At 48.8% G+C, this 12,743-nt stretch overlaps 1 protein-coding gene across 1 annotated transcript; it reads right to left on the bottom strand.

Annotated features, from left to right (window-relative positions):
• Nucleotides 1-989: 989 nt before the first annotated feature.
• On the bottom strand, nucleotides 990-5,535 carry LOC124009970 (protocadherin-8-like). Its single transcript, XM_046322239.1, has 3 exons — nucleotides 2,921-5,535; nucleotides 1,966-2,200; nucleotides 990-1,851 (listed from the first exon to the last, which is right to left on the bottom strand). Exons 1-3 carry the CDS (start codon nucleotides 5,327-5,329, stop codon nucleotides 1,484-1,486), a joined length of 3,012 nt encoding a protein of 1,003 aa, XP_046178195.1. The 5' UTR covers nucleotides 5,330-5,535; the 3' UTR covers nucleotides 990-1,483.
• Nucleotides 5,536-12,743: the final 7,208 nt, after the last annotated feature.

Here is a 12,743-nt window from a genome sequence, read left to right as displayed (position 1 = left end):
GATACCTGAGCTGCTCTTACAGTAGTCACTCTCTCTCTCTCTCTCTCTCTCTCTCTCTCTCTCTCTCTCTCTCTCTCTCTCTCTCTCTCTCTCTCTCTCTCTCTCTCTCTCTCTCTCTCTCTCTCTCTCTCTCTCTCTCTCTCTCTCTCTCTCTCTCTCTCTCTCACTCAGTTCTAAAGTTGCCTAAATTCAGCGGTGGATCCTGTGGAATGTGTCATCTTGTCTCGAGCTGATGATACCATATTTCTGCCACTAAGGCAAGATCCATGGGAACAAATCCCCCCCCGGAATGCTTATGTGCACTGATTGATCCATCCTCATTACACCATGTGGTTATAGGCGATAGTCAATCCATGCGTAAACAGTTCCCTATCCAAATGTACCAAGGCCCTTTTACGCATTGGCGCGCATTTGGCAACGTGCATTTTGAGTATGTGTGCGCAACTGATTGTGATTCTACGCCTTGATGTGGTCCACAGACTATTTGACTCTTTAGACAGAGAAACTAACTCCTGGAGACTATAATATGAGCAGAGGATTCCGTTAAATTTAATCTGATTGATTAGCTTGTTTGGTTACAACTTTTTGCCTCTAGCGAGCACAGTCAAAGTAGTAGTCAAAGTCAATCTTCAATCAAATGTGGATGAGACGAGTAGTCGGGGTTCGTATTTTGTATTCACTTTTAGGTGTTATTTCATCCCTCACTCCTAAACTGTCCTGTCACTGAATGACAACTACTGAGCGCACAGCTTTTACAATAGCGACACCTCTCTTCTGCAAATTGCAGAATAGATGAGGGCAATGAATTTCATTGTCAGAAGGGGCATAATGTCTTGACGAAGGATTATGCCTCTATTTAATAATATAGAAGCCCTTTTTATTTAGCTCCCTTATTCCTCTAAAACCAAGAGCAGCATGACTTGCACAAATAGGCTATAATGCAGGAGTGCACAGAAACAATGTAGGAAAAGATTACTAAGGTTGCAAAACAGTATTTCAATGTTTATTTTCTTTCGAATATCGTGATACAAAATCTAAACAATTGTTACATTATTGCATTCAAATGAATTCATACATAATTATCAACTTGTACGTTGGGTCTCCAGCCTAAAACCGTGGTTTCTGGGCCATTTAAATAGAAGTCATGCCTTTGAATCGAGTATAATTACAATTAATATGTACACATCTTCGATTTTTTTATTATGATTTTTATAAAAAATAAACTCTTTATATACAAATCCTTGCATAAATTACACAGTATGTCCAACAAAGTCTTTAAAGTGATTGGATATAAACTCCAAATGTGACTTTTACAATGAAACACTTAAAAATGCAAAATACACAAATATTATTTTGGATATATAAACGAATTTACATATTCTTCCCACAATAATCTCATACATTAGTAAGCAACATGTGATTCTCATTGACATGATTTAATCAATTAAACCGTTTTTTGGAAAGCTGCGAACTAAGTTCTTTTTTAGACTTCATTGCTGGGACACCGTGTTGTGGTGGGACTATAGACTGGGATAGTGATGTCACTAATCTCCTGAACTCTCAAGGGTCTGGGAGGAGTGACCAGGACATAGTCATATTCCTTATGTAGTACCTTCTCATACACGCTCTGCAGGCCCGTTGTTTTGGGGATGTGCGCCTGGTAATAGTTATCCCTCCGGAGCGAGTCCCGGGGCAGCGAGGCAGTCTTGGAAAAGCTGTTGAAGGAGGAGACAGTCTGGCTGGTGGGGGTGGGAACGAGTGAGGGACCAATGTGAGCACGGACAGCCGAGGGGCTCCAGCAGCGGTCAGAGTGGCCCAGAACCTTACACTCACTGGTACATGCCCATAGACCTGAGAAAGAGAGAGAGGAGGGAAGGGAAGAGGTTAGGCTACTTGTGCGACCAACAACAAAAGCAAAATTCCATACACACCGATTTCATTCAAATTAATATAATGGTCTCTTACCACTGTGACAGCCCATGGGGTGTACCTGTACCCCCTCCTTCTTCAGGTCGGTGCCACTGATGTCACTGTCACTGTCGTTAAAGTCACTGTCGCCTTTCCCGCTGTCCTTCCCGCTGAACGCGGGGTCTCTCGCGGAGATGGTGGTGTAGGAGTTGCCCTTCCAGATTGTGATTGGTCTGACTGCCTCTTTACCATTATTGTAGCTGTTACCGTAGCCGGGCAGAGTGGAGTAGCCCTGTGGAGCAGAGAGAGAAACACACACATAGTTCAGCACCATGGACAGCAACACAATACAATAGCACTGTATGTGGCTGAGAGCACAGAGAGAGAGAGAGAGAGAGAGAGAGAGAGAGAGAGAGAGAGAGAGAGAGAGAGAGAGAGAGAGAGAGAGAGAGAGAGAGAGAGAGAGCGAGAGACAAAGAGAGATAGAGAGACAAAGAGAGAGAGAGAGAGAGAGACAAAGAGAGAGAGAGAGACAAAGAGAGAGAGAGAGACAAAGAGAGAGAGAGAGACAGAAGAGAGAGAGAGAGAGAGAGAGACAGAGAGAGAGAGAGAAAGAGAGAGAGAGACAAAAGAGAGAGAGAGACAGAGACAAAGAGAGACAAAGAGAGAGAGACAAAGAGAGAGAGAGAAAGAGAGAGAGAGAGAGAGAGAGAGACAAAGAGAGAGAGAGACAAAGAAAGAGAGAGAGAGAGACAAAGAGAGAGAGAGAGACAAAGAGAGAGAGAGAGACAAAGAGAGAGAGAGAGAGAGAGAGAGAGAGAGAGAGAGAGAGACAAAGAGAGAGAGAGAGAGAGAGAGAGACAAAGAGAGAGAGAGAGAGAGAGAGAGAGAGAGAGAGAGAGAGAGAGAGAGAGAGAGAGAGAGAGAGAGAGAGAGAGAGAGAGAGAGAGAGAGAGACAAAGAGAAACAGACAAAGGGTGGTAGTAGGCCTAGATTAAAAACAGCATCTCACCTTGGGTTTGCTGTCCGGTTCGTAGACGCATGGTGCCTCTCTCCCATCCTCAGAGGTGGAGCACAGGTCGCTGCTGCCAGTGTGTCCCCCAGTAAACCCGGGCTGGCTAGAGAAGGTGTGAGCTTCAAACCCTCCCACGGTTCCATGGAGAGGCAGCAGTGGATTGTCGCTGATGTTCTTGCCCCTTTCCAGACTCTCCTTCTCCCCGTACGAGTCGGTGTCATCTCCAGTCTTGTCCCGTTTCCGCCGGCTGCAGGTGGTGGCGATGAGGATGATGGCTAACAGCAGGAGCGTGCAGCTCCCCGCGAGGACGATGATAATCACCACTGACAGGTCCCACTGTGCGTGCTCCCCGCTGCCTGCCCAGTACACCGTCCTGTCATTCGGCGGGGCGCCCACAATGATGAGGAAATGAAGCGTGGCGGTGGCGGTGAGCGCAGGTCTCCCATTGTCACTCACAGTGACGGTCATACGCAGGGTCTCGTCCACATCGTGGCTGAGCTCGCGGTTGAGGTAGACCTCTCCGGTGGCCTTGCTAACGGAGAACACGGAACCCTCTCCAGATGCCAGTCTATAGGACAGCTCTGCGTTCACGCCCTCATCAGCATCTCGCGCCTCCACCCGGGTGATGACGTAGCCTGAGGGTGCGTCCCGGGGCAGCAGAATCTCAGAGGACCCATTATTTAGTGCGGGCTGGTTGATGACAGGTGCGTTGTCATTCTGGTCCACTATCCTGACATGAATGCTTGCGGTTCCGGTGAGGGGCGGGGACCCACCGTCGCTGGCTGTGATGCAGAGTTCGAGCTGTTTCATGACTTCATAGTTGAAGCTCCTGAGTGCGTAAATGGAGCCGCTCGCGGGGTCCAGTGAGACGAACGTAGACACCGGGGAGCCCGTGACGTAGGTGTCAGCGAGCTTGTAGATCACCTTCCCGTTGTGTCCCAAGTCCATGTCCCTGGCGACCACCGTGGTGATGTAGGCCCCCGGGGTGTTATTCTCCACCACAGCCACTTCATACGCCGATTTACTGAACACAGGGGCATTGTCATTCTCGTCCATCAACCGGATGGTGTACTGGGTGATGGTTCTGAACGGTGGGGAGCCCAAGTCCTCTGCCACCACTGTTAGATTATACTCAGGGATCTTCTCCCGGTCCAACGGGCTCGTACTCACTATCATGAAGCTGTCCTCGTACGCCTGCTGCAGCCTGAAGTGGTCGTGGCCATAGAGCGTACAGTGCACCTGTCCGTTAGCTCCAGAGTCCATGTCAGAGGTGCTGACCAGCGCTACAAAACTCTCGCGCGATGCAGCCTCCGTGATATAGGCGATTCCCGCCGTGATGGACGTCATAGGAGTGATGGAGATCTCTGGAGCGTTGTCGTTAACGTCCTGGACCCGCACCACTATCTTACAGATGGCCGGGCTTGGGTTCAGACCCAGGTCAGCCGCCTGGACATTGAATTCGTACGTTTTCTTGCTCTCAAAGTCAATGGGGCTCTCGAGGGTGAGCCTTCCCGTTTTGCGGTCTACTCTGAAAAGTTGTCTTATCTCGGATGGCACCTGGTGACCAAAACCATACACTACCTCCCCATTCAGCCCCTCATCCGGGTCTTCTGCGTTCAGGTCCAGTAAGAGAAACCCTACTGGTGCATCCTCAGGGAGGTCCACTGTAAAACTGCTCCTGTCGAACAAGGGACTGTTGTCATTGTAGTCTTTCACCTTGATGTTGATGCGCGTGGATCCCGTGCGGGACGGGTTGCCACCGTCCATAGCAACCAGCTGGAGCGCATAGGAAGACTGTGTCTCACGGTCCAGCTCTTTCATGAGCACGAGCTCCGCATATTTAACCCCGTCGGCTCTGCTGAGCACGTCTATGGTGAAGTGACTGTTAACGGAGATCTGGTAGCTCTGGATGTAATTCACCCCCACATCTTCATCCACAGCGAAGTCTAACGGGATCCGCGTGCCCACCACTGTGTTTTCGGAGATCTCCAGACTCGACTCTTTCCGTGGAAACTCGGGGGAATTGTCGTTGATGTCCTTGACCTCTACCTCGACGTGGATGAGTTTGAACTGCTCTTTGGAAAAGCTTACCACATCAAAGGCGACGAGGCAGTGAAGGGTGTGTTTACAGATTCTCTCTCTGTCAATTCTCTCTCCGATAGTCAGCTGTCCGTCGCTCTCCCTCAAACGGATAAAAGACGAGTTGAACTGTTTCATCATCCTGAAATTTGTCTTGGAGCCGGAGGAGGGGCTGGATGAAATGTCCTTGGCCAAGTTTCCAATGACAGTTGCCGGGGCGTCTTCCTCAAATGTCTCGTACTTCACTGTCTTTCCCTGCGTGAGAGTGGGCAGGACAGCCAGTGGGATGCCCACCAGCACCCACCAGTTCCACCCTCTCATACACATTCTGCCGATTTAACACAATTAAAACCCACTGAACTGGCTGCACTTAACTCAACTATTTATTAAAACAAAAGCACTTTTCAAGTTGAATTTCGCCCTCTCTCGTTGGGCAAGCCAGTTTTCTTATTAGGATGCTGCGATAATAATCCCTTAGTTTTAGTACGCGCTCATTCTCTTTCTCTCGCGCTCTCTGCTTTGCACTCTCGGAGGTTTGCTCTCCCAGTGCGAGAGGGCTGCAGTGGGATGATTTATATGGGCGGCGCATGCAAATGAGCTTCACTGTGACCAATCCACGCATTGAAAACGGAAAGGGCACTTCTAAAAGACCCCTAAACCTGCTTAGAGATTCCTGGACTGTGTGGAGAAACTTGGCACAGATAGGTGGGCTAAACGTTGGGCTTGATTTAAAATGTTTCCGTTGCTTGTTTATGTTGGTTGGTCTGTTAAATGAGTCTGCGCACAAATACACGTGGAGAACAGAAAAGATGCGCAGTGCCCCTGAGCTAGAGGACAAAGCACCCGGGTAACAGACAGTAGCTAGCCTACAGTAGCCTAAAAAGAAAAACCTTCGTCATTATGGACATATGCTATAGAACCTCTTCTATTGCTCTCTCCTCTATGACAGCTGAAAACGTATTGGATCATTGGGCTATCGATGCATCATCAGAATATTGATAGGTTTGGTTGGGAAGCTCTGAACAGAAACCTATCCATCCCTTCTCCGAAAGGAAATGGTATTACACAGGCCTGTCCAAACAACCCAAAGAGCCCCTAAAGCCTTTTAGAGGACACATTCGTGTGTCAGCAGCACCTCTCACCCAATAATCCTGAAGAAAGGGTAGGCTACCACTGTGTGGGCCTGTAAATCAAAACGTGCAATATACTATACTATATTACACGAACAAATTGCACCAAAAAAAGGTTTCATAAATGTATGAGATATAGGAATATGAACCCAACAAGTGCACCAGTGTTCTGTGATGGTTGTCCAATGTGCATGGCTATGTTATTGTCATTCATAATTCTTTAATTCTATTCACCAAGAGCTGTGTAGATATTTAGATTATTATTCCCCATGTGTAATCCAATAACTGTTATCAGATCAGATTTGACTCGATAGTAACGGCTATATCCACCTTATCTACTTAAACATTGATTTTATTCTAATTGTGCCTCAGCTCAGATCCGCCCACGAGATGTGGTATGAGCGGGAGTGGGGATTTGTTAATGAAAGCCGGTGTACCAGGGTCTATTTGACATGCGTGTCAGCGCCTTGCGCGCCCCTCTACACAGCCTCGTCTGCCAGAACAGAGCTGCGCAGGTGAAGAGACAAAACTCACTCACCCCCACAGTCACATACACACACACCCGTAACAAATAGGATTTGGCTGTAAACGCGGGGAGATTTATACGGATTTCAATAGTGAGATTATATGAAAGGCGTATGAAGCGCTCGTTAGCAGTGACAATATAACGGCATGGTAGGGCTTCCCTTTATGCAGAGCCGGGTGTATTGTGCCCGTGAGCCAGCCTGTACTGAACCAAACCCCCGCTGCTCTCACATAGCCCCCTAACTGCAGTATAATGTGCCAGAGCCACATGCAGCCTTTGTCCCCCCCACCTCCTCCTGCCCCAGACCGGCCACAACTCCTTTCATTAAACAGGAGATGGGGGATGAATTGGACTGGACATGGGGGCACCTCCTATTCAAATAGGCCTACATTTAGAAAACGGCCTGGGACCCGTGACGGGTCTTTAAGAGATTTTGTCTTTCTTTCCATAAGAAACAGAAACACACACACAAACACACACACACACACACACACACTCTAAGGCAACACTTTCCAGAGGGAACTAATATCAGTTGGCATCTTCTAAAGGCCCAGCTGCCGCAGAATGTCAAATATTCTGATACCTGTGAACTACTAGGTTACACCTGTGAGTGCTATCTGTTGGCTATACGGGCCCGCCAGGCGTACCAGAGAACAGCCTGTTAGTGCTATCTGTTGGCTATATGGGCCCGCCAGGCGTACCAGAGAACAGCCTGTTAGTGCTATCTGTTGGCTATACGGGCCCGCCAGGCGTACCAGAGAACAGCCTGTGAGTGCTATCTGTTGGCTATACGGACCCGCCAGGCGTACCAGAGAACAGCCTGTGAGTGCTATCTGTTGGCTATACGGACCCGCCAGGCGTACCAGAGAACAGCCTGTGAGTGCTATCTGTTGGCTATACGGGCCCGCCAGGCGTACCAGAGAACAGCCTGTGAGTGCTATCTGTTGGCTATACGGACCCGCCAGGCGTACCAGAGAACAGCCTGTGAGTGCTATCTGTTGGCTATACGGGCCCGCCAGGCGTACCAGAGAACAGCCTGTGAGTGCTATCTGTTGGCTATACGGGCCCGCCAGGCGTACCAGAGAACAGCCTGTGAGTGCTATCTGTTGGCTATACGGGCCCGCCAGGCGTACCAGAGAACAGCCTGTGAGTGCTATCTGTTGGCTATACGGACCCGCCAGGCGTACCAGAGAACAGCCTGTTAGTGCTATCTGTTGGCTATACGGACCCGCCAGGCGTACCAGAGAACAGCCTGTGAGTGCTATCTGTTGGCTATACGGGCCCGCCAGGCGTACCAGAGAACAGCCTGTGAGTGCTATCTGTTGGCTATAAGGGCCCGCCAGGCGTACCAGAGAACAGCCTGTGAGTGCTATCTGTTGGCTATACGGGCCCGCCAGGCGTACCAGAGAACAGCCTGTGAGTGCTATCTGTTGGCTATACGGACCCGCCAGGCGTACCAGAGAACAGCCTGTGAGTGCTATCTGTTGGCTATACGGACCCGCCAGGCGTACCAGAGAACAGCCTGTGAGTGCTATCTGTTGGCTATACGGACCCGCCAGGCGTACCAGAGAACAGCCTGTGAGTGCTATCTGTTGGCTATACGGACCCGCCAGGCGTACCAGAGAACAGCCTGTGAGTGCTATCTGTTGGCTATACGGACCCGCCAGGCGTACCAGAGAACAGCCTGTGAGTGCTATCTGTTGGCTATACGGGCCCGCCAGGCGTACCAGAGAACAGCCTGTGAGTGCTATCTGTTGGCTATACGGGCCCGCCAGGCGTACCAGAGAACAGCCTGTGAGTGCTATCTGTTGGCTATACGGGCCCGCCAGGCGTACCAGAGAACAGCCTGTTAGTGCTATCTGTTGGCTATACGGGCCCGCCAGGCGTACCAGAGAACAGCCTGTGAGTGCTATCTGTTGGCTATACGGGCCCGCCAGGCGTACCAGAGAACAGCCTGTGAGTGCTATCTGTTGGCTATACGGACCCGCCAGGCGTACCAGAGAACAGCCTGTGAGTGCTATCTGTTGGCTATACGGGCCCGCCAGGTGTACCAGAGAACAGCCTGTGAGTGCTATCTGTTGGCTATACGGGCCCGCCAGGCGTATCAGAGAACAGCCTGTGAGTGCTATCTGTTGGCTATACGGGCCCGCCAGGCGTACCAGAGAACAGCCTGTGAGTGCTATCTGTTGGCTATACGGGCCCGCCAGGCGTACCAGAGAACAGCCTGTGAGTGCTATCTGTTGGCTATACGGGCCCGCCAGGCGTACCAGAGAACAGCCTGTGAGTGCTATCTGTTGGCTATACGGACCCGCCAGGCGTACAAGAGAACAGCCTGTGAGTGCTATCTGTTGGCTATACGGACCCGCCAGGCGTACAAGAGAACAGCCTGTGAGTGCTATCTGTTGGCTATACGGACCCGCCAGGCGTACCAGAGAACAGCCTGTGAGTGCTATCTGTTGGCTATACGGACCCGCCAGGCGTACCAGAGAACAGCCTGTGAGTGCTATCTGTTGGCTATACGGACCCGCCAGGCGTACAAGAGAACAGCCTGTGAGTGCTATCTGTTGGCTATACGGGCCCGCCAGGCGTACCAGAGAACAGCCTGTGAGTGCTATCTGTTGGCTATACGGACCCGCCAGGCTTACCAGAGAACAGCCTGTGAGTGCTATCTGTTGGCTATACGGGCCCGCCAGGCGTACCAGAGAACAGCCTGTGAGAAAATACATTTGAGCAAAGTGTTTGCAACAGTCAACAATCAAATATAGCCTGCTATTGTGGAAACAAAAGCTTTAATCCAAACATTCTTTAATAAAAAAGGTTTAACAGGCCTTCCTCTTTAAAACCCGTCTAATGTAACTCAATACATTCTGTAGACTGATTCTAGCTGTAGGCCTATTGACTTTTCACTGAATGCTATTCTATTCTATACGGTGAGAATTGCTCTGTTTATTTTGTATTAGGCTGCCCTGGCCTGCATGTTGTAATACACAGCTCAGTGTTCTCACAGAGAGAGAGCAATCAAAGGCAAATTACACTGTGTAGAGTCTCACTTTGTCGATTATGTGTGAGAGAGATCTCTCTGTGTGTGTGTGTGTGTGTGTGCGTGCGTGCGTTTGTGCGTGTGTGTGTGTGTGTGTGCGTGCGTGCGTGTGTGTGTGTGTGTGTAAGAGAAAGAGAAAGAGAGAAAGGGAGATGTTTATTCTTAAAACCTCTTTAGATTCTCTTTAAAATACTGGACAGGCTTTCGGCAAACCCAAAACTGCCTTTTGTGTGAGCGTGCTTTCACTACTCCAGCTCTGACACTCGCACATACACCTCATTCTCTCACGTGATTGGTGTGTCACTCTCACCCGTCTGCACGCGAGTTCAACAATAGCAGAATTAGTGCGAGCCTCGCAAATCCCTTCTATTGTTCACGAGACATATTAGCATTTTCTTAACAAATATTTTTTGCAGACCCGCACTCTCCCTTTCCTTCCTACCTCCTCCCTCTCTCTCTCTTTCTCATTGTCCGATTTGCTCTGGTGATTGCCCGGCATTTGTGGTGAGGAGTTCGTCGCCTGATCCTCGTCTCCTGATCCTCGTCTCTTTTTGGGTTTAACTCATTGAGATGGAAATGAGGTGATTTAGGCTTCATTATCCGTCTGATGGGAAAGTAGGCAGAAGAGGAGACGGTTAGGGATGGAGGGGTACATAGGGATGTCCAAGATAATCGACCCTCGAGCTGTTGAGGCAGGCAGGCGGTCGCCCCTCTCGCGCCCCTTCAACCTCCCGCTAACCTTTGCTTAACTCACGTGCCATCACACGCACACATCCTAATTAGTTCCTAACGTGATTCACAACTAATGATCTAATTATCGCCTCTAACGGAGAGAGAGAGACTCAAAGGGATAATACCTACCGACCATTGCTAAATAAAGACAGTATAAATGTGTGAATGCCCCATCAGGCTCAACAGTTAGCCCTCGACATAACCACGTTAAAGAGAGGAGCACTTGAAAGAGTATTGAGTCGGGTCCTCTAAATGACAGTAAGGCTCCAGATGTCGTGTGAATAGAGAAATCAGGACACAGAATGAGAATAAAGAAATATAAATTAGACTGTTTCAGGCACCTCCTTGAAGGCTTTTAAACCGTTGGCTCATAAAAGATGAATTATCCTCAATGCGTGGTTGGCTGAATAGTTTTACGTAGCGTATCACATCACATTTTACAGATATATGCTATACCAAGCTATCATTTAAGTAGGCTATGTTTATTTTTAAACAAATAATAGCATCACATTATGTAGACTATTCGAATGAAACATTCATTATCAATGTTAACCACATCTATTTTTCCCATCATATGCTCCTCTCACCTCTCTCCTACTCTCTCCCAGTAGCCAGCCGAGAGGAGAGCTCAGATACTCGAATTACCACCAGATTGGTAACATGGAAATAGCATGGGCAACACATTATCATTCTTTCTCTTTTCGGGGTTCTATTTTCTCTCTCCAATGTGTTAGTTAACTTCTGCTCAGATCCGTCACATCTCAGCCATCTGTTGCAGAGATATCTGCAACACTTTGAATACATTCCACCATCAGACAAACAAAACAGTTAACACCTCATGAATACATCTTTCTTTACACCCACACAGACTGAGGGGAACTTTAGGGCCAGTATAGCTAACCCAAAGAAATGTGTCTCCTGCCACTCCCTCCGAGCTTCCACTTCATTACCGGTTTTGTGTTCCGGAGCAGGCAATCTGTGCAGCCGGCCCGGCCATCCCGGCCCGGCCCAGCCAGGTTTCTAATGACTTTCCAATGGTGATTTAAAGGGTTTCTCCGTCTCCTCCCTCCTCCTCTGTCCCTTGTTTCTTTCGATCCTTTTGAATCTCTTCAGCTTTTGTCTCGCTGTGTCTCGCCTCGCTGCCCCTGTCCTCCATCCCAGTGAAAGAGATGCAGGAGGTCAAAGGAACACTCACATAAAGATTCTCACATTAGTTGAATAAAGGGAATGGCAGAAAGTTATTGTCTGAGGACCTTGGTCCATACATTACTGAGGGAGGGAGCGTTTCAGTTGGAGGCTGTAGCTAAAGAATTTAGGGGGATTGTGGAAGGACGAATATGGGAGTTTTTTCAAATTTCTGTAAAATAAAAATAAAAGAGTTTAGGAGTTTAACTAATCAAAGGGAAAGCTGTCAGAACAGGTTTGTGGAGGACCTGCAAAACGCAAGTGCACACACACACACACACACACACGCACACACACACACACACACACACACACACACACACACACACACACACACACACACACACACACACACACACACACACACACACACACACACACACACACACACACACACACACACACACACACACACACACACACACACACACACACACACACACACACACACACACACACACACACGCACGCGCACACACACACACACGCACGCACACACACACGCACACACACACGCACACACTTGCCAGACTGGGTGGAGGGGTGGGTTGCAGATGGACAGATGGGGAGGATGAGTTAAGAAAGCTGTTAAAGGGGGATATCACTCCTGTGAAGTTATGTCTGTTGTTGTCCTCATGAACACTATGCAGTTGCCACACTGGCCATAAGTCAGAATTGCATTTCACCCCATAAAGATTAAGGGAAGGTTAGACCTAAGCTGATCCCGACTAGTGCTAACGGCCAGGGCCAATGCCCTGAGTCACACTGATCATCTTAGGTCTATATAACATGTAGGACTACTCCAATAAAACAACATGTATAACTACTGGCATTTCATGAGACATGTTCTGGGTAGAATGATCTATTACACCATTTCTGCCTCTGTAGAGGTGAGCGTGGGCGTGATTCTACCCAGAACTTCAGAACATGGGGGCTTTAGAACTCTCTAAGTCTTATTAGAACTTTGAGCAAAAAACCTACTGACCTACTTTATAAAGAGCAGATGAGTCACAAGCGAGCGCTACTCACTGCATTAACCGCTGAGGTGGAACGGGTCTTTAAAGTAAACAACGATAAAGACATTTTCTCTTTTCCTCCCACCACTCACTTTACAATTCCTATCTCTCA

Source organism: Oncorhynchus gorbuscha, linkage group LG22 (genome assembly GCF_021184085.1).
Source record: "Oncorhynchus gorbuscha isolate QuinsamMale2020 ecotype Even-year linkage group LG22, OgorEven_v1.0, whole genome shotgun sequence".
In the NCBI taxonomy this organism is placed as follows: Eukaryota; Metazoa; Chordata; class Actinopteri; order Salmoniformes; family Salmonidae; genus Oncorhynchus; species Oncorhynchus gorbuscha.
This window is presented reverse-complemented; position numbering and strand designations above follow the sequence as displayed.